General features: G+C 36.7%; 2 protein-coding genes across 5 annotated transcripts; one reads left to right on the forward strand and one right to left on the reverse strand.

Annotated features, from left to right (window-relative positions):
- Positions 1-1055: 1055 nt before the first annotated feature.
- Mob4 (MOB kinase activator 4) lies at positions 1056-2414 on the reverse strand. Of its 3 annotated transcripts, none has more exons than XM_068287712.1 (4): positions 2349-2414; positions 2075-2210; positions 1627-2000; positions 1056-1571 (listed from the first exon to the last, which is right to left on the reverse strand). In XM_068287712.1, exons 2-4 carry the CDS (start codon positions 2132-2134, stop codon positions 1331-1333), a joined length of 675 nt encoding a protein of 224 aa, XP_068143813.1. In that variant the 5' UTR covers positions 2135-2210; positions 2349-2414; the 3' UTR covers positions 1056-1330. The 3 variants fall into 3 exon arrangements, with proteins under 3 accessions (XP_068143813.1, XP_068143815.1, XP_068143814.1); XM_068287714.1 differs by having other exon boundaries at positions 2075-2195; positions 2349-2366; XM_068287713.1 differs by having other exon boundaries at positions 2277-2354.
- Positions 2415-3225: 811 nt separating this feature from the next.
- On the forward strand, positions 3226-26531 carry Rab2 (RAS oncogene family member Rab2). 2 transcript variants are annotated; one of them, XM_068287977.1, is made up of 4 exons: positions 3281-3405; positions 22701-22846; positions 25642-25801; positions 25868-26531. In XM_068287977.1, exons 2-4 carry the CDS (start codon positions 22720-22722, stop codon positions 26301-26303), a joined length of 723 nt encoding a protein of 240 aa, XP_068144078.1. In that variant the 5' UTR covers positions 3281-3405; positions 22701-22719; the 3' UTR covers positions 26304-26531. The 2 variants fall into 2 exon arrangements, with proteins under 2 accessions (XP_068144079.1, XP_068144078.1); XM_068287978.1 differs by lacking the exon at positions 22701-22846 and having other exon boundaries at positions 3226-3405.

Consider the following 26531-nt stretch of genomic DNA (forward strand, 5'->3'; position numbering starts at 1 on the left):
TGAGAAAAGTCACTGTTCGTGACTTTGGGGTTTGTATGGGAGCTATATGATATAGTGGTCCGATCCGGCAACCCCTGCAGTATATACAAGCCTATGTGCTCTGTAGCTCTTACGGTCTAGGAGGAGTTTGCGTTGATCCAGACGGACGGACGGACATGGCTAGTTGAACTCGTCTCGTCGTGCTGATCAAGAATATATATACTTTGTATGGTCGGAGATGCTTCGTTCTATGCGTTGCACACTTCTGACCAAAATTAATATACCCTTTTTGCAAGGGTATAAAAACAAAGAGTTTCAAAATGGTTTAATATTTTGCTCTTGGTTGACACTTCGGCGGAAATGCCCATATACCTACATACAGTTTTGAAAAAAATTTCCCAAATTGATAGGCAATGAAAAGTATCTCATTTTTATCCGATTTGAATCAAAAATATGTCATTCGACGGGAAATTCAATTTACTTTCTTTCGTAATTCAAGAAAAAAAGTACTTTAGTATGAATTAGTCTCGTAAAATGGACTCGCCCAAAGGACCAAAAATTTCCATACAAAATTCAGATTTTTAAATGGCTCCAAATCGAAAGTTGGGGCTAAATTCAAAAATTATTGTATGCAGTTTATCTTAGTTTTGCTAGATCTATAACTTCTTCGAAGATTTCAAACGTCTATCTTTAATATTTAAGATTTTGGAAAAAACGTCTTAAATAAATGCCCCCCAAAAAACGGACTTCTCTTTGTTCAAACGCACCTGTGAAAAAAACGGATTGGTCTATGAAGACCATTTTTACGGTTCATAATCTGAACACAATAACCAAGAAATTACAGAAAAAATGACTCGATTAAGTTATTTAGGAGCCGAGAAAATTAGAACTAAAAAAAAAAAAAAAAAAAACGTCTTAAATTCGTGTCCGCCACTGTACATACATACGTATGTATATATGTAGATAAATTTGGATTCCAATAAAAAAAAATCGAAGAAATCATTTTTTCTACGCATATCAAAGCTTTGCCTAAAAGACTTAATCCACTTAATATAATGAAAAGATTTAACCAGTCATTTGTTGTCAAGAGACACTACATAGAATGAGTCTGTAAGTTTCTTTTCGACTGTATTCTGAGTGTCTGCACATAATTTATTTAAAATTAGAAGTTCAATATAATTCATAATTTATCTTATAGGGAATCTTTTTAAATAACCGTTTATCTTTTTTAATGACCCAAAAAGGAAACTATTTTGCAAGCTCTATATTATTATTAGAAAAAAATATATGTAGGGGAATCGCGGTTTAATGAGTTGTTGTAGTATTTTCTTCAGTGGCTGTTGGTAAGTATTTAGGCTTCACTTTCACCAGGGCCTGTACTCTCGACCCCTTCATTGATGGGCACAATTAGATTTTCTTTTGACATAAGACTGTATTTTGTAACAAAATGGGTAAATCGGTGGCATAAAAATGTCTCGGCTTCAAATTCATCAAAAATGCGACGATGATGGAAATATGCATGGGAAAAAATTCGGTACACACGCCGGCAGACCGATCCCAATTTCGTAACCGATGAGTCCTTAATGGATACTCTGAAAAATTTACTTCGTTTGCACTATGCGAATATTAGTTGGTTGTTACCCATACCTGCTTGGAAAATATTTATTGCTGTTGAGTAGACAAGCAGCTCCGTCTAGGGTATGCCTGGTGTAATCAATCGCTGGACATTCTTTTGGTGTTTTATGAGCAGCACACAAAAAAATCCACTGGTCAGTCGCTGTCATCTGTGTACATGTTGTGGGAGAACACTCTTTCTGCAAGCGTACGGCCAATCCGTTTAGCTCCATGCAGAATTGACGTAAGTGCTCATATTTCCAAACGCCTTCATCTTGGGCCTCTGGCATCGCTAAAATTATCTCCACGTTGCTAGGATCCCGCTTGATCATCTGCTGTATGAACTGCTGCACCGCCAGGGTGCTGTCCATTTCCTCCAGCGGCTCATCAGGCCAGCGACAGAAATCCTAAAGGAAAAGTAACATTTTTACATGAATTTGTGGCTCATAAATCGAGCTAAGAAGCCTATGTATATAGTTACCTTAGACTTAGTTCCCGGTCGGTTTCTGCGCAAAATTGTCGATCCATCAGCCATCTTCATCTTTTCTATTACTCTCGTACCCTTTCAGACAAAAGAAAATCAGGAATTCAACTTGCTAAAACTGTAAGGAAAGCAACTTTAAACACCCAAATTTTGTATATTTAGCTAGTGTACTGTTTAGTTTTCTTAATTTTATGTTTACTCATGGCATTTTCCGAATGACAAGGAAAAACGTCTCTATTTTTGGGCGAAAAAATTTCTAACAGAATCTTACTTATGTATATCGACATCGACTCCTATTATTAAAGCAGAATATTTTTCAGCACTACTTAGGGGTAGCTAAATCTGGTTACATTGTTATCGATTCGACGTCACCGAAATACCAGAAGAGTTTATACCCGATTCCCACTGACGACCATCAACCATCTCTTTGGGGGTTGATGCATAAGGTTTCTCTGTGCCGAAATTTGACTTTCCATTTTACCATCCTAAATAGACGTTCCTAACTCAAGCGGTTCAATTGGCCTTTTTGTCAATATTTAGCGAATGTAACATTAAAATTTTGTCTTTCACTGAAATACATGTGCCATGAATGGCACGAAGCATTTATATTAGTTTTAAAAGGGGCCAAAAATTTCTGCCCAATCTGGCTAGTATGTTCGTTGCAGAGTTTAAATTTGTCAAAAGTCGATTTCGTTTGATATTTTTGATGCCATTTTGATGGGCGCCAGTGGGAACCGGGCTTTAGAAATATCAGAAAGCCACACAAATCTATCAAAATTTTGTTTAATGTTGAGAGATTTCTCAGCCCTAGTGATGTACAACAAGTTCGATGTTGGCATCCATTGTTTGATGTTGGCATCAAATACTGGTAGTCCAAATATATTGGATCTAAGTTGGTAAATTTTGACGTATTTTTGGCCCCAAAACAGCCTCAAGGTCAATCGAAGCGAGAAAAAAGGATATACCAGATTATATGTACATGAATATACGGCCATCCGGATTATACTTATAGGTCTTAAACTCAACCATTAAAAATATGTACCAAACTATGCTCCAACAAAAAGCCAAAAGTCTGGCAACAGTAAAACATTTTAATTCGATAAAACTGATGAAAAAATATTGATTTATCGCACTCTACCAGTGCCATACATGAATTACTCAGCTCTAGCCTCCAGTCAAGCATTTTGTAGAAAAAAGTTGTGAGGAATTGCGTTTTAAGTGTCCATTACCATAATAAGGAGAAATCTTCTGTGGACAGTTCAAACAAAGACATCGTGTGAAAATGTCTTATGCTTATTTGTTTAAATACATCATAATTGGCGATACTGGTGAGTATTACCCGTATTTTCATTCAATTTTGAATTGTAACATATGTATGTATGTATGTATGTATGTATGTTCATGAGTATGTATGTACATATGTACGTGGGAATATTATAAATTGCATGCTAAAAATCATTTGTATCTATGATATTACATATCGGGCAAAATGTATTGCTTAACTGCGCAATGATATGCAATTCCACTCGTTCAGGGAATGTAGAATTCAGCTATCAGCTGCCTAGTAAAAAAGTCTGCTATCAGTCAAAGAGAGGAAAAATCAATAAAACCATAACACCATGTGAAACGACGAGAATCCCAAACTGCCATCTTAGTAAAGGTTTTTCTGCTTCCTTGGTTGTTCACATGCTTTTATCAGCAAGCAAAGTAAGGTCACACGTAAATCCCGGATTACCAACATACATACAGCCAAAATTATTTATGATTTTTTGCCAAAAGCCACGTTCATTTTTGGCCATTTCGAAAAAAGGGCACATTTTGCGGTCAAGGCCAGAGGCGGTCATTTACGAGATATCATATTCAAAAGTAGTTAGAACTAATCTCCTTGGAAAAAGTTTAAAAATTCCACTTTTTACTTTGGTATTGCAAAACAAATCCTTTCACTTTAAATGGCCCACCCTGTAGTACGGTGAATGGTTTCCACAGAGAAGGACTTTTCTGATTTCTCTTTATTTTCCTCATAACCCCAAACACAAAGCTTTAAAAGTAAAGTCGTGGTTGCTATACAAGTGTCAAAAAGTCGCACAGTGGGGCCTTTTGGCATTATACAAAATGTAAAAAGCTTATGATAAAGAATTTTCCGAAAGAAGCTCCACGTCTCCATCAGGCATACTTTTAACAGGACACCTCGCAGTGTGATTCATTTAATCCTGGAGTTTTACTTCTACAGATACCTCTGTTATAATTTTATTTGCCGGTACTGCATCCTTCTTGGCAAATCCAATTTTTTTTCCTTTGCCCTCTCTTGTTCCTTTGCATACTTTGAAGAAAGTGCTTCTGAAAGATTCTCCGTTGTAATGCTTTCAGTACCACCCTGAAGCTTTCGATTCCCCGGCTAGTTGATGGTTGAACTTTTTCCTGCGAATCTATGAATCTCGTATACTCCTCAAGGCATTATTTATTTTTATACCCTTGCAAAAAGGGTTTATTATGCCTATAAACGACTGTGCCAAATTTGATCAAGATCGGATGACTATATCATATAGCTCCCATAGGAACGATCGGTCGAAAACAGTGTCTTTTGTAAATAACTTCGTTACTTTTAACGCGATTGTTTTTAAATTAAACATTTGTTATTTTAATATATCTGTTAATGACTGTGCCAAATTTGATTAAGATCGGGCGACTATATCATTTAGTTCCATAGGAACGATCGGTTAAAAACAGTGACGTATGGTCTTCAAAGTGGAAAAACGTTTTAAAGGGTTTCTTTAAAGTCTAATGTTTGCGAAACGGCTTACATAGGAAAATACCAAAGAAGTTAACATCGGCTATGCCGAAGTTTATATACCCTTGCAGTCCTTGGCAATATTATTTCGACATGTTCACAATTTGTTTTCTGCAACTCAATTCATCAATAAACAAACAAAACAATTTTACTCTTTATACTACAATTTTTTCTTCTTCTTCCCTCATTCTCTAAGTAAAGCAAAGCGCGCATACACATACAGTCTATGTAGCGTTCCTTCTGTATGTATACATGTGCTCTGTTGATGAGGAATGACGTAATAGGCAGCAAAGCAGCGCTGCCGGCAGAGCCGATTATTATATTGACTGTAACAAGTTATTTATTCGAACAGATTCAAGATTGGGATCTGAGGTTATATATTCAATATTATCACATATGTAATTCCAACTCCAACTCCTTTACTTACTTTTCGTATAGAACTATATGATAAAGTGGTCCGATCCTCAAGATTTTCATACTTGATCTGCTCCAGGTAATAAAAATCACAGAAAAATAATTTCAACCCATCTTTTAAGATGGCTGAGTAAAACGCATACGCACGGACGGACATGTCTATATCGACTCAGCTTCTCATGCTGATCAAGATTATATATACTTTACGGTGTCGAAAACTAAAAAAATAAAAAAAATGTAAAAACGGCTTGATGATGCCATTAAGGGGGAGGAGGCCTAAAAAAGGCAGTTTTTCGTGTTTTTTTTAGGATAGAAAAAAACAATCAAATGTAATGAAATTTTTACATCATTTTATTACATATTTAAACTTACAAAAAACATTTTTTTAAATTTAAAATATCGAAATACAGCCCACTTTCATCTACTTTTGTGCACCACCGCGCAATTAAAGTGTCCAATTGGCGGGCAAAATGTAAGTCGCAATTTTTGTCTGAAACAAAAAATCAAATGGATAATTAATTTTCATTAGTCCTTCTTCTATTTGAACCTAAAAAAACCCGAAAAAAACGCGAAAATCAAAGTTTTTTTTAGATTTGAAAAAAAAAGTTGAATTTTTCACCAAAAAACCTAACTTCAATTTGCTAAAAAAATAGTTAAGAATTTTTTTTTCAAGAACTTTATAGGTTCACAGAGGAGGTAATAAGATACTGAATCTAATAAGCTTTGGTTTTTTACGATTGGTTGAATACTTTTTTAGTAATTTTTCCCGCCAATTTTGGAAAATCCCAAAAATGAAAACTCGAGTGAACGCGCTTTAAAGTTTACGAACGCTCGTATACCTGCTCGGCGCCCGACTGTTTTTAGTGCTGTATCTTCGAAAATAATTCGAATTGTCTTTCCAAAATTGACAGACATATTCTTAGATATATTAGAAACAGATTTAAGCAATAAAAAAAATTCAATTTTTTGAGCCTCCTAAAGCCTCCTGACTACTACTAAAAACAGAATTGGGATTTGAATGCATTCGAATCAAAGCTACATATGTGGACCTTCAGCCTTATCCCGGACGAAATTTTCTTGACGAGCCGCAAAGTTGAGGAGATTCGATTTACACACACTGGTTTTTTTATCAGCTTTATTGAACTTTAGTTGTAATTGATGCAAATTCACATAGTTTATTTAACTCAAGCCTATCAAGATATAGTCCTGTGTTCAAAAAAATAGTAGTGCCCTTAAGCTTTGACGCATAGAAAGAAGCTTTTCCGACCATATATAGTATATATATTCTTGATCAGCACGACAAGACGTCCGTCGGACGACATATCCGTCCGTCTTTCTGTTTCAACACAAACTTCTGCTAGACTGTTAGAAATTCTGAATGTTGGCTTGTATATACTGAACAGGTTGTATATCTCGGATTTAGCCGGATCGAACCACTATACCATACAAACGGCAAAGTCATGAACAGTGACTTTTCTCAATAACTTCCATATTTTCTGAACTATTGGCGTAAAATTTAATATTAATATTACATATTAGTTTATTGCAACTATGAACGACTTTGTCAATTTTGATCAAGATCGGATGACTATATTATATAGCTCTCAAAAGAACGATCGGTCGAAAACAGTGACTTTCGTAAATAACTTCGTTACTTTTAACGCGATTGCTTTCAAATTAAACATTTGTTAGTTTAATATATCTGTTAATGACTGTGCCGAATTTGATAAAGATCGGGTGACTATATCATATAGCTCCCATAGGAACGATCGGTGGAAAACAGTGACTGCTCTTCGTATTTCCTATGATTGTAGGCCATTATTTCGCAAACATAAGCCTTTTTAGATAAAACGTTCTTCCACATTGATGGCTAATAGGTAAGGAAAGAGTTACCAAAAAAGTTGCAAGGGTATACAATCTTTGACGCGGTCGAAGTTAGCCCCGGCCCTCTGGTTTAATTTTGATTTTGTCGTCCCTAAGTATAACTTTTCACATGGTATGTTTCTATGTCCATTACATGGCATTATGTTTATCACATTACTTCTATTTATCATATCTATTCTGGATTTTGATTTATTGAATATGTGTCATAACATTCTAAACGTGATAGTCTTTCTGATAATTTAGGTACATACATATGTCATAGATAAGTATGTCTTTCCAATTTGGGTTTATTCAATAGGTGATTTATGGATCCATGTCGACAGAGATCCCAGTAACAGTAATGCCGCAGTGCCACGGAGTGACTGACGCTACAAATTATGCGGTAGCCGTTGCAATACCTGATATGCCGAAACCATTGGTGGGTGTGCCACCTAAAAACACATTTTTGTTTCAAGACTTCTCCCCGATGCTTCATCTGATGATGTTATGGCCCACATTTGGGCTAAAATTAATGTCTCCAATATATCGGTAGGAAAACTTGAATTTTCATATCTTAGAGAAATCTCATCTTTTAAAATCAGTGTTCCGATAGAGTTGTTGGCAGTATCTGCAATTCTAGCTTCTGGCCGAATAGCTTGTTTGTAAAGTTCTTGGGAACTTTAACCTGCATAATATAATTACAAAAACGTTAATTAGGAATAGGGTCAAAGCGACTTAGCGAGTTTTACAAAAAGAGAGACAGTGTTAAACAACAATAATAATACTTAGAATTCAGTTTAGGATTGGGAAACGACAAACAGAGGGCGAACCAGTATATTCGGTGTCACCACAGTACGAACGAAGACTCGCTCCGTGTGACGTCTTATGACTTCGCAGGGACCAGAATACGGAGGTTCAAGCAGTTGCTTGACTGTGTCAGCTCTAATGAAAACCTGTGAACATTGATCAATGCCTTTTAGGATGAACATTCTTTCCTTGATATGATGAGACGTGGGCTTAGAGGGAATTTTTGCTTATGTTCAAAAAAATTATGCAGGCGTTGATGGCTGGTCCAAATATTCTAAAAATTCATTTGGTAGTCGTAATGCCGTTCCAACATTTCCGCAGCTAATGCGTTGACGTCCAGTTTGAAACAAGTGCGTAGTCCAAGCAGCGCAGTTGGCAGTTTTGTCCAAGGTGTACCGTTGTTGCACATCAATGCGGTGAGCTGTGCGAATTCTTTGAAAATAGGGGATTCGAACTGCGAGCCTTAATCTGTTGTGATTGTTTTGGGCATTCCAAAACGTGATATCCACTGGGCGTAGAAGGTACTTGCTATTGTCTCTGCAGTGATGTCGGTGAGAGCGACAGCTTCAGGCTATCGTGAAAATCGGTGAATCATCGTTGGGCAGTAGCGAAAGTTTTGATAGTAAGGCATTACTACAGGGTGGGCCATTTAAAGTTGAAAAATTTGTTTTTGCAATAGCAAAGTAAAAGGCGTCAAATCAGGTGATCTCGGTGGCCAATCATAATCGCCGTTTTTCGATATTAATCATCCGGGGAACATTTCGCGCAATAAATTGGTAGTGGCCTGCGCTGTATGGCATGTAGTGCCGTCCTGTTGGAACCAGTAATTATCCAATTCATTTTCACGAACAAATGGCAATAAAAAATCGGTTATCATTGTCCGATAACGCTCCCGTTTAGTTAACACAATTGAGAAGGTATTTTAAATGTACAGCTGAACAATTTCAGCGCGTTATGGGGTTGCCAGATGCTTCCACTTTAAATGGCCCACTTTAGATGTTCAAGTGTAGGTGATCGGAATTGCCTTTCGGAACGGGTATCTTCTCTGGTAATACAAGGGTGGTAGATTCAGCACTATTCGGTGATGTTTTGGTTCATTGATGGCCAAACGAACTTCTGTCGAATTTGTTTTAATGTTTTAATGACTATATGGGAAAGTTGATGAAATCGTTGATATGAGCGATAGGATAACGATCCGGAACCGTTATTGAGTTTAGTTTCCGATAATCGCCACAGGCACACCAACCTCCCATTTTTTTTAATGAGCAAATGAAGTGGTCTCGACCATGGACTTTTCGAGGGACGACAAATTCATTGTTTTATTATAAGATTGAATTCCTGTTTTGATGAGGCTAGCTTATCACCCGATAGGCGAGGCCGATCCGCGACAGATCTACCATGTGTTTCGATGACATGAGAGACGTCTTTAAGGATTTTTGTTTATTTTTTATTGACGGTTTAGTTAGGTCAATAAATTCGTGAAGGATTTCAGGATACTTGCGTGGGTCTTCTACTGTGGATATGGAATTTTGTCGCGTTGTAGCTCAGCATCAAGGAGTCGAAAAACCTTTGACCAAGGAGAAGTTAATTGGGATAGCAAGGTTTGGTTTTTTGCTTGCAGAATGATCGTGGAAAAACATAAATCTGAGACCCTAAGTCAATGAGAAACCGTGTGTTGGAGAAACGATCGGTGATGTGCAGGCGTAGCTTTGGACGACAGCTTTATTAGTTTGACGACTGGAAATGTACACAAGGAGAACAACATTTTTGGCATTATCCCCAAATTTCAGATGGTAAAAACAAAGTTTGAATTGTTGTTGAGTTACTCCGTTGCGATCGGACACGTGATGCGCTACGTGAGCGAGACTGAGAATCATGTATTAGTGATCGAAGCTGTTTCAGCTCCTTTTGAAGATCTCTCTATAACATCTGAAGTAGAATCGCTAAGCGTCGTAAGGAGTGTGAGAATTATGCTCCCACTTGCCGTGTTTCTGTTGCTGTTTGCCAGAATTTCGGATGATTTTAATCCAGGTGTTTCACCTCCGTGAAGCAGACGATTCTGCTCTCGTCTCGTCTTTTACAGCAATGATCGAATTTGCCGGCGTCGTCGTCAAGGTTGTGCAAGCGAAAATAGGCGTTCGCTCTGAGCGAACCATAAATAGGGGTTGTTTCTTGCGATTGCGTGGCAAGAAACATGCGGTACGTTGGCCGGTTGCCGGATAATTGGTGGTGGCGTTGTTAGTGCATGTAAAGCTTCCAATTGGCTTTTGAGATCGTCAAGTTCCCTTTTCATTTCTTCCATAGTGAAATTTTCAAAGTCGTTTGAAATTCTAGCCGCCGAAAAAAATTGGTAGCAAGTTTGACTTCGGATCACGAAAAAATTTGGTAGTGGACCGGAACTTATTCCAATTCACGTCGGGGTCAACACTATGGCCGCTGGTGAATTAATAAGGCAATTTGTACGGATATGAAATCCACCATTCCTTTATTTTATACTACTGGTTACTCAAGATTTAATAACTATACAGCCCTATTGCCTCCAGTGGTTACCTAGAATAACATAAAGTATAAAATAAAGGGTCTATCATAGGTTCATACAACCATAATGCATATGTGCTGAGCTGGGCTGCTGATAGGCCTCGAGACAGAACATTAGCTGCGTTGAGCGCTGATGACACATGACGCCATTGTCTTGGATGTGATACTGCATGTATTTTTGTCATGTGTGATGCCCGTGAATTAATCCAAGATAGTACTACTGTTGAGTCTGACCAGAGAAATGATTGAACACTTTCTGATCCTAATTGGAGATCCTGTCGGACTCTATCCGTGACTTCAGCTACAAGTACAGCTGAACATAGTTCCAGCCGGGGCAGTGTCTGCTTTTCAAGGGGTGCCACTCTCGACTCGGCGCACAACAATCTGACCGAAATTTGGCCATTTTTATAGGTTGATCGGACATAAACTGCCGCTCCATACGCCTTTTCTGATGCATCAACAAATGTAGGCAGTTCCTTTGTAGTGGGGACCTTGCCATCAAAAATATGCCTTGAAACATTTAGGTCTCAGGATTTCTACAAGGTGGCGCAAAAGAAGTCATCATCCTTTATAAATAAACATAATCAAAAAACAGAATCGAAGTTTTTCATTTAGAAAAAAAATAAGAGCCAAACAACATCGGATGACTTCTTTTGCGCCACCTTGTAGAAGCTCTTGTCTTATTTGGTAAACCGTCTGCTTCTGTGAGACAATCAACATAAAAGTTATTTTTTAATGCTAATGCTTCAGACGACAATTTTTCCACACATATTTGTGTGTCCTGAACCGCAGAAGAATTGAGAAGAGTTGGGAGAAGAGAGTTAAGAAGAGTTGACTCTGTACAACTGGTCCAGGATAAAAAATGTCGTTCTGTGATTTTATTGATGACGTTTTGCATGATGCATCAAATACCACTCTTAGCTTGGTGGTGGTACTTTCTGGCTTCAGTACACAGTGATGCTGTATAAAGAAAGGGTTTTTGGGAATTTGTTCTACCATTACCTGCTTCATTTGTCCAAGCTGTTCATATTCTGACATAAATTTCACGTACTCCTTTTTTATGTCAGGGCTTATTCGACATGAATCTTCTTATGGCTACTTCCCGGGATTCTCCAAAAGAGGAAGAATTTTTCACAATACTCTTCCTGCGGTCTCTTGTACTTTTTTATTGGCTCTATTGTGTCTAGATGCTAGATTCTTAATACAGATTCTTTTGGATTGGTAATGCCTACCAAACATATTATTAAAGCTAACGTTTATTACATGTTGGATTCTCGTTTCCGACCCCATAAAGTATATATATTCTTGATCAGCATGAGAAGCTGAGTTGATATAGCCATGTCCGTCTGTCCGTCCGTCTGTGCGTACGCGTTATACTCAGCCGTCTTAAGAGCTATCGGGCTCAAATTTTTTTCGGCGGTTTTTATTACCCGGCAAAAATAAAGTATGAAAACCATCAGGATCGGACCACTATATTATATAGCTCTAGAAGAAACATTTTCATAAAAATCGAGTATGCTATGAAATTTACATATGTGATAGTATTGAAATTTTAAACATGTAAAATTATTAGTACCAAGGACTGCAAGGGTATATAAACTTCGGCATAGCCGATGTTAGCTTCTTTGATTTTTATACCATACACCCATAGGGTGAAATGGTATAATAAAGTCGCCAAAATGTATGTAACAGGCAGAAAAAAGCTTCTCCGAACCTATAAAGTATATATATTCTTGATCAGGGTCAACAGCCGAGTCGATCTAGCCATGTCCGTCTGTCCGTCCGTCCGTCTGTATGAACACGCAGATCTCGGAGGCTATAAGAGCTAGAGCCACCAAATTTGGTATGTATACTCGTGTAGTTTGTAAATGTATAGAGTTAATTGGAATTTTGACCACGCCACCTTACGCCCCCAGGAATCACATAAAACTGTTTTTCTTAAAAAGTATAACAGCTAGAGACATCAAATTTGGTTTGTATACCCGTTTAGTTAGCGCGCAGAAACTAATTGTTTAAACTTTTTGCCACGCCCCCTTCCGCCCCCGGAATTTACATAAAACTGATTTCCTTAAAAGCTATGACAGCTACCGACATTAAATTTGGTATGCAGACTAGCTTAATAGACGCACAGATATTGGCTATTTAAATATTTTGCCACGCCCACTTCCACCCCCGCAAATTAAACAAAACTGATTTTTTCGAAAACTAGCAAAGCTAAAGTCACTAAATTTAGTATGTACACTGGCTTAGTATGCGCGCAGAGTATACATTTTTTAATATTTTGCCACGCCCACTTCCGCTTCCATAATTTAGAAAAAACCGATTTCCTCCTGTAGTTTTTTGACTATCATATTCAAATTCATATTCATATTCAAGACTAATTAATCTTATCTATTTCTACCAAACTACCAAATTTTATTAAAATCGGACTAGAAAAATGCAAAATGTATGAACGTATTTTACTAAGCTGTCCACAAGCGTTGGCTAGTGGCGGCGCTAGAGTGCTCGTGTGTTTGTAGAGTGAGCAAGATAGCACATAGTATGAAGCATGTAAAAACAATACACATACCTTTGGATTTCGAAATTTAAAAAAATTTGTTTCACCTGGTGTATGGTGTTCTTTACCTGTCTATCTGGGAGGACATTTACTTGCGATCCGCTATCAAGGAGTGCCCGAAATTCCCCTTTTCATTCATTTTTCCAGTACCTTGGCATCTCCAACCATATAAAGAATATATATTCTTGATCAGCACGACGAGACGAGTTCATACATGTCCGTCCATCCGTTCGTCTGGATCAACGCAAACTACAGAGCTGGAGCTACAGAGTTAAAATTATATACTGCAGGGGTTCTATATCTCGGATTCAGCCGGATCTGACCACTATATCATTTAGCTCCCATACAAACTGCAAAGTGTCTTTTCTCAATAACTTCGTTATTTTCTGAGCTATTGGTGTGAAATTTACTATTGGTTTATTACACCTATAAACGATTGTGCCAAAATTGATTAAGATCGGGTGACTATATCATATAGCTCCCATAGGAACGATCGATCGAAAACAGTGACTTTTGTCAATAACTTATAGAAGAAAAATCAAAGAAGCTAACATCGGCTATGCCGAAGTTTGTATACCCTTCCAGTCCTTGGTAATAATAATTTTACATGTTCAAAATTTTTTTTCTGCAACTCAATTCATCAATACACTAACAAAACAATTTTACTCTCATATTATCACATACGTAAATTTCATGGCATACTCGATTTTTATAAAAATGTTTCTTCTAGTTCTTCTAGAGCTATATTAGATAGTGGTCCGATCCTTATGGTTTTCATACTTTATTTTTGCCGGGTAATAAAAACCGCCGAAAATAAATTTCAGCCCGATAGCTCTTAAGACGGCTGAGTAAAACGCGTACGCACAGACGGACGGACAGACGGACATGGCTATATCAACTCAGCTTCTCACGCTGATCAAGATTATATATTCTTTATGGGGTCGGAAACGTCTCCTTCTGTGCGTTACAAACATCTGATCAATTTTATAATACCCTCTGCAAGGGTATAAAAAAGAACTCTAAAATAATATTAAAAAACTCAACAAAACTTAACTTAATAAAAAAATTTTTAATCGTTAGTTAAAAAAACTAACTATAATTGTCTACTAATAAAACCGGAACCTAGATTGTGTAGCATTGCGTCTGGATGTGTGTGTATGCGTGTGCTCTGCTGTTTCGACCAATGACGTAGTAGGCAGATGGTAGATACCATTTATGTAAACAGTAACTTATCTTCCATTTATCCCATCTTATTAAAATTTTGGGATACGATCTTTTACATGCAAAACTATCTCGCTAGTAAATTTGGTACATATACTCCCACTGCCTCACCGATTTTTAGTATTGCATTTAATGATGTAATGATTATCAAACTATTGGGTGTGCTACAGATATAACTGTCAGTTTTAATTCCGGACGGAATCGAAATTGCTTCAAAAAAAACTAGGTGCCACTGGACTTCGAGAGTTTTGATTTTTGAAAAACATTTATTTTGGTTAATACCAATTAATTAATACAATAATTTTGATTTCACTTTTCAAACTATGCTATGTGACAACCATGTTGAATTCAACCAGTGAATTTATTTCTGATAAAATTTCTGGTGATTTGCTAAAATTAAAAAAAAAAATATCAAAGAAGTTAAATTCGGCTATGCCGAAGTTTATATACCCTTGCAGTCCTTGACAATAATAATTTCACATGTTCAAAATTTGTTTTCTGCAACTCAATTCATTAATATACAAACAAAACAATTTTACTCTTCATACTACATATGTACAATTTGTTCTTCTTCCCTCATTCCCTAAGCAAAGCAACGCACGCATACACATACAGTTTATGTAGCGTTGCGTCTGTGTGTGTATGCATGTGCTCTGTTGATTTGATGATGACGTAGTAGGCAGCAAGCAGAGCTGCCGGCAGCGATTGAACCGATTTATATAGACTGTAACTTGTGTTCTATTTATCCGATCAGGGTCAAATTTCGGGATCTGAGATTTTATATCAAATTCTATTATATTGGTAAATTTCATGGGGATACTCCAATTTTTGCAAAAATTTTTGTTCCAGAGTTATATGATATAGTAGTCCGATCCCAAAGATTTTCATACTTTATCTCACCCGGGTAAAAAAAAGCTCCCAAAAAAAATTTCATCCCGATAGCTCTTAAGATGGCTGAGTAAAACGCGTACGCACCGACGGACAGACGGACAGACGGTCAGACGGACAGACGGACAGACGGACATGGCTATATCGACTTAGCTTCTCATGCTGATCAAGAATATATATACTTTATGGGGTCGGAAACGTCTCCTTCTGTGCGTTACAAACATCTGACCAATTTTATAATACCCTCTGCAAGGGTATAATAAACGCATCAAACCTCTCATTATTTTAATGCAGAATCATCAGTAACTAAGCAACTTGTTTAACGACATTCATTTTTTTAATAAAGTTTTTTTTATAAGTTTCCTGCAATAGACCATTTAGCTAGCACATCGCTCGAAATGTCAGACTGTGGCACCTAGATTTCAGCTTTCACTGAAATTGCCGCTGAAGTGATTTCTGTAGCACACCTATATACATATCATACCTGGGTTGTAAATAGCTTGAAATCAAGTCTCATCCCAATAGCTCTTAAAATGGATCAGCTTCTCATGCTGATTAAGAATATATATACTTTATAGGGTCGAAAACGTCTCCTGTGGGTTACTACAAACATTTGATCAATTTTATAATACCCTCTGCAAGGGTATAATATATATTTTATTTAATTTTAGTTATTCCAAGTAGGTTAACAAATTCATGATGCTTTATCTTAGACAAACATTTTTGTTAAAATATCAGCAGCATTTTCGTTAGTTAAAACATATTTTAAATTAATTTTTATTATTTTCTACCTTTTCTCGTACAAAATGATATTTGATGTCAATGTGCTTCGTGCGCCTTTGATGAATTGGATTCTGGGCAACTTGTTGCGCACTGATATTATCGCGGTAAATGATGATAGAATGATCGCAGGCAGCATATCCTATTTGAATAAGTAGACGTCTTAGATATACAGCTTCCTTGGCTGCAGTAGATAAGGCTACATATTCCTTTGTGCTACTCAAAGCAACGATACTTTGTTTCGCTGAAGTCCAAGAGAATGCGCTTCCACACAGCTTTGTCATTTCCCCAATCAGCGTCCACAAAGCCAATTACTGGTTTACCCGTTTTTTGGTATGTGAGTAGGGTAAGCATACCAATTAGTGACTGATAATTTGTTATATTTACATTGACAAGCCCGCATCATTACAATCAGCCGTAAAACCAGGGGTTAGGGGTGTTCAGGTTGACAGTTAGCCTTACCATGAAAATCAAGCTTTCTTACATACGTCCTTTGATGCAAAGAAATATCTCCGTTATTTGCTCTTTATATTTCCAGTCAAAGGAAATATTTAAGTCGGCCTCCATCGTGTATTTTAAAATGTACTGCAATCTTCTTCTTAATTTTGGCTATGTCTGTTTCGTCAGGGCATATAATTTAAGGTCATCGAGGCAAGACTCATCTTTCCATTTATGAAATCCGATACCACGTAGAACTTCGTCGAGTGTATTATTCCAAACATTTCCAGATTGCTTGAGTCCGTACAGTAATTTTTGGAGCTTGAGAACCTTTTTCGGGTATGAATCTTTGACAAAAACTTCCGGTTGCTGCATGTAAACATCCTCCTCCAGATTACTGTTGAGGTAAGCATTGGATATATCAACTTGGTGTAAGTAAAGACTTTTCTCCGCAGCTATAGCAAACATCATTCTAATAGTTTCGTAGCGAATGGCCAGAGAAAACGTTTCTTGATAGTTGATTCCTAGCTGATGCCCACAGTCTTTAGCCACCAATCTTGATTTGAAAATTTCTAAATCACCATGCTTAGTTCTTTTGATGCGATATACCCATTTGGATCCAACCGCTTTTTGGCCAGGCGGTAAATCTACTAAACGCCATGTGTTAATTTTTTTTTAGCGGACGTTGACGATACTATGCGCAGTACGTTCAAGTGGCCCCTACGACACCAGGACAAAGCCTGTTACGCGCGTGCCCAAGCAGATAACTGCCCACCTCCCACCCGACCGACCGAGGGGTACAGGTGGACAAATACACAACAGAAAAAACAGACAAACAAATAATACTATAGCTATCTATTAACTAAATGTGATAGGATAGATGTTTTAAGTATATTAATAGAAAACTCTGAGCCGATTACCGGGAATAGAAGGTTGTAATCAGAGCAGAGGACCCTAAAAGGTTCATGCATGGCATAATTAGAACAACAACGACTAAGGGAGGTATCAAAGGATGATGTCTACTCCGTCTACATGGTACCGACAGATTTACCTGAGCTAACAACTCAGGCGAGTCGATATCACCAATTATGAGCTTGTGCATAAAAATAACACCAAGCAAAATTCTACGGTTAGTTAGGGAAGGATGGTTAATCAAGAGAAGTCTACTAGAATATGAAGACAAATTGACATTGCGATCCCAGCTTAAGCCACGAAGAGCAAATATTCAAGTCTAATCTGGTGCGGCTCATATTGAGGTGACCAAATCCATACTCTAAAATAGGACAAACAAGCGAAGTAAAAAGAACTTTAGTTGTATAGGAACACTCATGGCCTTTGCGACCGTGGTGGAAATATGGGTTTTAAAATTTAACTTATGGTCCATAAGTACCCCCAAATCATTCATATAATTTAGACGTTCTAAAGGTCTTTTGTTTAGAAAATAAGTGATCAGTTGAGGAGAGTTACGAAAAAAAAGTCATTACCTTACATTTGGTAGTGTTTAGATTTAATAGATTAAACTGGCACCAGGATTGAAAGTTTTTAAGATCAGCTTGTAGCCGACTAAATGAATTTGTATCATTATAAGTAAGACAATGCTTGACATCGTCAGCATACATAAGCACGCGCCAATGAAGAATGACTGAAAAGCAGAGGGCCAATATGACTACCTTGAGGTACACCAGAAGTCACAGGAATGGAATTGGAAAAAGAAGACTTAAAAAGTACCTTCTGTTTTCTATTTGTTAAATATTCTCGAACCCAAGAAAGGAAAAGAGGTGGAAATCCAGTATAGAAAGTAATAGAGTATGATTAACAGAATCAAAGGCTTTGCTAAGGTCCGTGTATATGACATCAGTTTGTTTAGCATTTTTGAACCCCTTGATAATTATGTATATAGGTAAATTTTAAAAGGTTAGTGGTTGTATACCTACGTTGCACAAACCCATGTTGGGATGGCGAAATAATAGAGCTGCAAAAATGTTGTAATTGAGAAGTTATAATTTTCTCAAAAGCTTTCGGTATAGCGGACAATTTTGAGATACCCCTATAGTTAGAGGCTTCGGACTTTTTGCCATTTTTATGCAGAGGAATGATATACGACTCTTTCCAAATAGATGGAAAAGAGGAAGATTCGACAGACAATAAAAACAATTTTAAAATGGGTTTACAATATGTTTGATTTGTGCCCACAAGAATTATAATATAAGAATTATATATTATTGTTTTATTTAGGAAGTTATTATATTTAAGATATATTAATTAATTGATTTTAAACAAATTTAAAAGGTTAAATGAAATACTCTTGTTTTGTTTACACACACACGTCGTTCCTCGTTCGTCGTTTTCTCCAGACTCCTCGTTTTCAACTCTGCCTTGCCACCTCGTCTTCTCTTTCCTTTGGGAGTAGGTCTGGCCTTACAGCGTTACCATACCATCCCCACAATAATGCGTTTGCACAGAACCTAAGTACACATCCAGGTAGACCATCTGGCCCCGGAGAATGAACAGGTTTAACTAGTTTAAGTTCGCTAAGAAGAGAACTTTCATCAATCACTGGATTGAAAATGCAATTAGTCTTTTCTAAATGATAAGGATACGGACATGCTCGATATTCCGTTGAGGAATAGGTTGTTTTGAAAAAACTCGCAAACATATCGGCAATTGCCTGATCAGTGCTCGCTTTTTATACCCTTGCAAAAAGGGTATATTAATTTTGGTCAGAAGTGTGCAACGCACAGAACGAAGCATCTCCGACCATACAAAGTATATATATTCTTGATCAGCACGACGAGACGAGTTCAAATAGCCATGCCCGTCCGTCTGGATCAACGCAAACTCCTCCTAGACCGTAAGAGCTACAGAGCTGCACGTAGGCTTGTATATACTGAAGGGGTTGTATATCTCGGATTCAGCCGGATCTGACCACTATATCATATAGCTCCCATAAAAACCCCTAAGTCACGAACAGTGACTTTTCTAAATAACTTCGTTATTGTCTGTGCTTTTATCGTGAAACTTAATATTAGCAGTGTAATATTTATTACACCTATAAACTACTGTGCCAAATTTGATCAAGATCGGATGACTATATCATATAGCTCCCATAGGAACGATCGGTCGAAAACAGTGACTTTTGTAAATAACTTCGTTACTACTAACAAATGTTTAATTTGAAAGCAATCGCGTTATGCTTTCAAATTAAACATTTGTTAGTTTAATATATCTGTTTATGACTGTGCCGAATTTGATTAAGATCTGGCGACTATATCATATAGCACCCATAAGAATGATCATCGAAAACAGTGACTTGTAAATAACTTCGTTACTTTTATCGTGATTGCTTTCAAATTAAACATTCTTAATTTAATATATCTGTTAATGACTGTGTCGAATTTCATAAAGATCGGGTGACTATATCATATAGCTCCCATAGATTCGATCGGTGGGAAACGGTGACTATGATCAATATCTTCGTTATTTCCTATGATTGTAGATAAAACGTTCTTCCACATTGATGGCTAATAGGTAAGTAAAGAGTTACCAAAAAAGTTGCAAGGGTATACAAACTTTGACGCGGTCGAAGTTAGCCCTGGCCCTCTGGTTTATTTTTGAAAGACAAAAGAGATGGCTGCACAGAGGTCTTACGTTTAGAATTAACAAAACTATAAAATTGTTTAGGGTCAGAAGAAAACTGAATCTTATACCGCTGAAGATAATTCTTATAGCATTGTGTATTAAGCATCACGAATTTTGAACGAGCGACTGTATACAGAGCGTTATCTGATAAACGACGTGTTTTTTGAAACTTCTTATAATATCGAGTCTTCACGTTTTTCAAATTGGATAACTCTCGAGAGAACCAGGGAGGTTTGTTAAGCCGCTCCAGCCTACCAAGAGGCACACAAATATCAAAGAGTAAATTCACAGTATCATAAAAAAAACGAACAACTGAGTTGATATCTCTACAATTGTATTGATAAGACCAATCGGTAGTAGTAATGTTTTCATTAAGGCTGGCAAAGTCAGTCTTACGAAAGCACCTAGTTAGAGGTAACTCATTTGAACCAAGTAATGGTGAAAGCAAGGGCAGATCAATTTTTAAATTTAATGTAGGATTAAATTTGCCTTCGGAAAGAACAAATGGTTTAATCCTAGAAACATCACAATAAGAAGAATCCAATACAAAAATAAGATCTAACGATTTTCCATTGGAATTCAAGACAGGATTGACTTGGGATAAAGATAAGCCTAAAAGGCCATCAATAAAAACATGTGACATAGAGGGCAGCAACATGATAGATTCATCTGCTGGTGACCATGCTAAAGCTGGAAAATTAAAATCACCTACAACTATGATTAAAGTATACCACCATGTCTGACAATGGTGGAATATAGGAACAAGTAATAAAAGCATTAAAAGATTTAAAATTTACTTTAACATCGACAAACTCAATCTCCTGGGTTCTAGAAAATTGAATCATTTCAGATGATAAAGCAGCATCAACAGCTATCACAACGCCACCGCCTATGCGAGAAATCCGGTCACGTCTGAATATAGAAAAGTTTGTGGAAAAAACCGATGCATCAGCAATGTAAGGTTTTAGTTTAGATTTCACTCCTCTAACGTTCTGGTAACCCAGGTTAAGGGATGAAGCTATTTTTTTGACACACCAGCAGATGCTGATGTGGCAGGAATAGTGTTAGATGTTGTTGTTGGCAGGCAAAACGGTTGCCGATTTTTCTTCTTTTCTTCACTATTATATGCTTCGGCCAAAAGTCTTCTCGACATATAATGTCGAAGATATTGGCAGAAAACCTTATTTTAAAGGACGAAATGTCCCGAGAATAAGGAAATTTAAACTTTTCCACTAACAAAGTCTAGCCTAGAAACAAATATATGTATGTCTCTTTGGTGGTATGCCAACGAGAAGCTGCGGTCCCGAACCGTCAGCCGCAGCAGCAACGTTAGACAAGTCACCCGCTGCAGCAGTCAATTTGTTTACGGGGCCCTCGATACTTTTACAACTATCGGCAATTTCCTTTGGAATGGGTAATTGCCCGGACACATCGGACACTACAATAGGCATCGTTTTTAAGAGATCATTCCCAGGTGATGCCGGTAATTCCTTACTAATAGTATTCATAACCGGTCTCCTAAGTGATATCAATTGCTGTACATTAGGAGTGAACGGTGCATGAGGCCGGTCGGGAACGATAAGAGATGCTGGCGGATCAACAGATAAAGAAACACCTCAAGGACTGGTTCTTTTGCGTTTCAGAGACTCATTCATAAGCGACAAGCTTCTGAACTGAGTCTCCACCGCAGTAAACTCCGCTTGGAGTTTGTTAAAACCTGCCCTTAAAGTGTCAAAGCTATCTCTAGTCCGCCTTATGAATGAGCGCATCTCATCCTCGACCTCACGGCAAACATCACATCCATATTTTAAGCCACCACCTTTAGCAATAGACTCCTTGATTCTGCCTGTGTAACCTGCACACTTAACATGAACCGCATTGTCACACAACCAACAAAGAATATAATCATGGGAGTCAACCGCATTAGTGTCAACTACGCAATTATTTTTCGAGCAGACAACCATTTTATCAAAAAGTTTAATTTAATTAAAAAAGGAAATACAAAAAAAATAAAAAAAATATAAATTCTACAGGTAGAAAATCTGTGTATAAGAATATACTGACCAGTTCTGACACAAGGGTTAATGTGCAGAGTAAGCCATCACAACTAAAGAATTAAAAGAGCAAGAATGCACAAAAACAAAAAACACCGATCACAGAGTCGCGGGTAGGCAAAAGACGAGAGCGCAAATCAAACAAGAATAGGAAAGAGCGGGAGAGCGCGTCAAATTGAACACATGCAACAACAATTTGTACGCAAGTGCGCGAGTTTGCGAGAGTTTGTTACAACGGTAAAGATAAAAAGGCAAAAGAAATAAGCAAAAAAACAACACCGCTAATGCAAGTATTGTTGTAAGTTTTGATTTTATTTAAATTTAAACAAAAACACAAAAGCGACAGCAGGAATTCGCGAAATGAAAATAATATTTGTATGCTGAATAGTGTGAAAGAATGTGTATTAATAATAATAAATATAAACTGCGGAAAAAACAATGGTGATGCAAATGGTCATACAATGGTGCAAGCCTTATTTGTTTGCAGCATATTTGTTTGCAATTGCACGACCATATGTACATACATACATTCATATATACTTGTGTATACATTAAACCAGATTTAACAATTACCTATGTAGACTTACATAAGTATATATTATATCTTGAATTTTATATCTTAAAAATTCTTATTAGGTAAAATCACAATTTATTGATGCAGTCGTACCACTATACCAAACCCCCAATTTTAGCGAACCTGTATTTGCCTGATCCCCCTATTCCAGCAATGCAACGTTTGAGCTTGAGCGGCGAAATGTTGAAAACATATTTTCCCGCTGCAGGTAACACCACATTTTTAAAATTTTCTTGAAAACGCTACGCTATTGGGTATTGGGACTATAACAAACATATTCCAAAAAGAACTTAAATTATTCTGGCATTCAATCTTCATAGCCGTGTTTTTTAAAGCTAGTTTTTGCCCAACAAAGTCGGCCCATTTTTCACACAATTTGTGTAAGCGAATTAAAGAAAAAGAAGAGATGATCGACGAATTGCTTTTGCTGAAGAAAAATTTTTTCTACCAAGGTGCCCTTACATTTATGGATTTTTCTCAAAGACCTACTCTAGAAAGTCCTTCAAGGATTCTGGCATTCAATCTTTATTGAGCCGTGTTTTTTGAAGCCAGTTTTTGCCCGTTGAAATCGATTTAATTTTTGGCACATTTTGTATGGGTATAATCATGGTTGGTTCATAAAAATGCAATTTTCTCGAAAACTGTATGAAACCACATAATGAAACTTGGTGGGGATATAGATGAATAACTGGGAGATGATCTGGCATTCAGTCTTTATTGTCCCGTGTTTTTGTAAAGGAGATACACGAAAACGAAGAAAGGACTTTTTCGTGGATAAATTGTCAATTCATGGAATGCTCAAAAACCCCCAAAAATGAATTAAAACAAAAATTTCTTCTATTAATAATTTTTGTTTTGTTTGTTTTAACAAAGTTAACAAATACCTCAAAAATATGAAGCCATGTTGCATGGTGGCATCAGAAGAGGCATTTGATATTTAAGAGACCATGATAAATAATAGGTGCCTTTAAATTGTGGGATAAGAGCGTAGAGAATTACTCAAATAAATTAAAAACTATTTATAAACAAAAACACCCATATTATATATTCACAATTATTTATATGCCTATGTATATGCCTAATGCAGCTATGGTTACATAATTTTCACAAATAATAAAAATATATTTTTAATCTACTTTTTTTTTATTAAATAATAATAAAAAGGCACTTATGTACATGTATACAAAAAATGATTTCTAAAATAAAATTAAAAAACTTGACAAAACTTTACTTAATGAAAAATTTTTAAATCGCTTTGCACATTTTTAAATAAATTAATGTTTTAAAAAAATTAACTATCACAGAAATCTCTAGGGATTTTGAGGCAGTTTGTTTTTTAAATCTACCAAATAAAATGTCGGTGTCACAGAAATCAGAAGTCACTGGTACCGATTGGCAAATTACAGGCACGATTACCGATAGCAGCTCTTTTGATAGTTGCTGAAAACAATAGGGTTGCGAAATGCAAAAATAAACAGATAAGTAGTTTTGCTATTTAATGGATGGATCTAACGATTCTAACTCTTGTAGATCAAATAATACTAATTCTATATTGAATTAAACCGCTTCTCGGGATGTAATATTAATGATGGGAACACTGAAATATCCCCAGGGCTAGCTCTATTGGAATAAACATCCGTGTGTGCCGATTATTCCGAAACAATCACACGAAAACTCTTACTGATTCAGAACAACCCAATAGGGATGACAAACTTTGTATAAAATACGACATCTCATAGCCTCTATTCTAAAGAACGGCAATCGAAAAATCCTTTGACCATATTGTGTATTTGAATTATATAAAAATCTATTTTTAAAAATGTTTCACAACCTCTTCCTTCTTAGAGTGCATGAGCTAAACAAAAAATACATACATACAATGGAAAAAAATCCTTAAATATATGCTACAAAATGCACCTGTGAAAAAACGGATTAAACTATGAAGACCATTTTTACGGTACATCATCTGAATACAATAAACAACAAATTACAAAAAAAAAGGAAATCAGAATTCAGATCTAAACTAAAACCAACCGCGACCGCGTCAAAGTTTGTATACCTTTGCAACTTTTTTTGTAACTCTTTGCTTATCTATAACTATCAAAGTGGAAACACATTTTTTCTAAAAAGGCTAAAGTTTGCGAAAGAACGGCGTACAATCTTAGCATAGGAAATAACTAAGATATTGATCAGTCACTGTTTTCAACCGATCGTTCCTATGGGAGCTATATGATATAGTCACCCGATCTTTATCGAATGCGGAACAGTCATTAACATATATATTGAACTAACAAATGTTTAATTTGAAAGCAATCGCGTTAAAAGTGACGAAGTCATTTACAAAAGTTACTGTTTTTGATGATCGTTCCTATGGGAGCTATATTATATGGTCACCCGATCTTGATCAAATTTGGCACAGGCGTAATAAACTCTCTAATATTAAGTTTCACGACAATAGCTCAGAAAATATCGAAGTTACTGAGAAAAGTCACTGTTCGTGACTTTGGCGTTTGTAAGGAAGTAACCCCTGTAGTATATACAAGCCTACATGCAAAGCACTGTAGCTCCTACAGTCTAGTAGGAGTTTGCGTTGTTCCAGACGGACGGAAGAACATGGCTATTTGAACTCGTCTCGTCGTGCTGAACAAGAATATATATACTTTGTATGGTCGGAGATGCTTCGACCAAAATTAATTCACACTTCTGACCAAAATTAATATACCCTTTTGCAAGGGTATTAAAAAAAGTCTTAAAATCGTAGCCGCCACTGTACCTACAATCGTTTCGCAAAAACGTTTATAAAGCAAACATTTTTGTGCTGATTATGTGACCATAGCTATATTTAGCAGCCCTAAACAATTTTGTTTTTCAAAATATTTGAAATTCTATTCCTAAAAAACCGTTTTAAAGCTGCTAAAATGCTAAAAATCCAGTGTTAATACTAAAATCACAAAACTTATTAAAAAACAATCAAATCCTTTTTATTTTATTTCTTTTCTTTAGGCGTTGGTAAATCATGCTTGCTTCTTCAATTTACGGATAAGCGATTTCAGCCAGTGCACGATTTAACAATTGGCGTAGAGTTTGGAGCGCGCATGATCACCATTGATGGAAAACAAATTAAACTACAAATTTGGGATACAGCTGGTCAGGAAGCTTTCAGGTCAGTCTTAAGTTCCCCCTTTTTTTTTATTACCTCCTGCCGATTCAATTTTTTTTTTTTTACCAGATCAATTACCCGCTCTTATTATCGTGGAGCGGCAGGCGCTCTGCTTGTGTATGATATTACAAGACGCGAAACTTTCAATCACTTGACTACTTGGTTGGAAGATGCCCGCCAGCACTCAAACTCCAACATGGTGATAATGCTAATAGGCAACAAATCCGATTTGGATTCTAGACGTGAAGTAAAAAAGGAGGAAGGCGAGGCTTTTGCTCGTGAGCATGGTCTAGTCTTCATGGAGACATCGGCGCGCACAGCGGCCAACGTGGAAGAGGCATTTATTAACACAGCTAAGGAGATATATGAAAAGATTCAAGAAGGTGTCTTCGACATTAACAATGAGGCGAATGGCATAAAAATTGGACAACAACATTCTCCTACAAATCCATCTCTGCCAGGGTCTGGGGGAGCTGCTGGTGCTGCAAATAGTGGTTGTTGCTAAGAGTAAAGCGTCGTCCAAATCAATGGGACGGAAATGAGATATGCTTTCACATATAGAAGTTGCTCTAAAAAGCTTTTTTTTTACAGAGGGATGCTAATTTCTTATTCTTTTCTTATTGAAAAAAAATAGTATCAAAAACTAAGCCCTTAATACACCAATCACTTTGTATATGTAAATTTGTTGTGCGTGATCTAAAAAGAAAAGAAAAAAAAATTAATGGTAAACAAA

Source organism: Drosophila tropicalis, unplaced genomic scaffold (assembly GCF_018151085.1).
Source record: "Drosophila tropicalis isolate 14030-0801.00 unplaced genomic scaffold, ASM1815108v1 contig_573, whole genome shotgun sequence".
In the NCBI taxonomy this organism is placed as follows: Eukaryota; Metazoa; Arthropoda; class Insecta; order Diptera; family Drosophilidae; genus Drosophila; species Drosophila tropicalis.

Excerpts from the sequence above, each read along its gene's own strand:
- Mob4 (XM_068287712.1), bottom strand. The coding sequence starts at position 2,134 with ATGAAGATGGCTGATGGATCGACAATTTTGCGCAGAAACCGACCGGGA. Across the intron at positions 2,001-2,074 it reads GACCGGGAACTAAGTCTAAG|GATTTCTGTCGCTGGCCTGA; the intron begins GTAACTATATAC and ends CTTTTCCTTTAG. Across the intron at positions 1,572-1,626 it reads AATAAATATTTTCCAAGCAG|AGTATCCATTAAGGACTCAT; the intron begins GTATGGGTAACA and ends TAAATTTTTCAG.
- Rab2 (XM_068287977.1), top strand. The coding sequence starts at position 22,720 with ATGCAGTCGTACCACTATACCAAACCCCCAATTTTAGCGAACCTGTAT. Across the intron at positions 22,847-25,641 it reads AACATATTTTCCCGCTGCAG|GCGTTGGTAAATCATGCTTG; the intron begins GTAACACCACAT and ends TCTTTTCTTTAG. Across the intron at positions 25,802-25,867 it reads GCTGGTCAGGAAGCTTTCAG|ATCAATTACCCGCTCTTATT; the intron begins GTCAGTCTTAAG and ends TTTTTTTACCAG.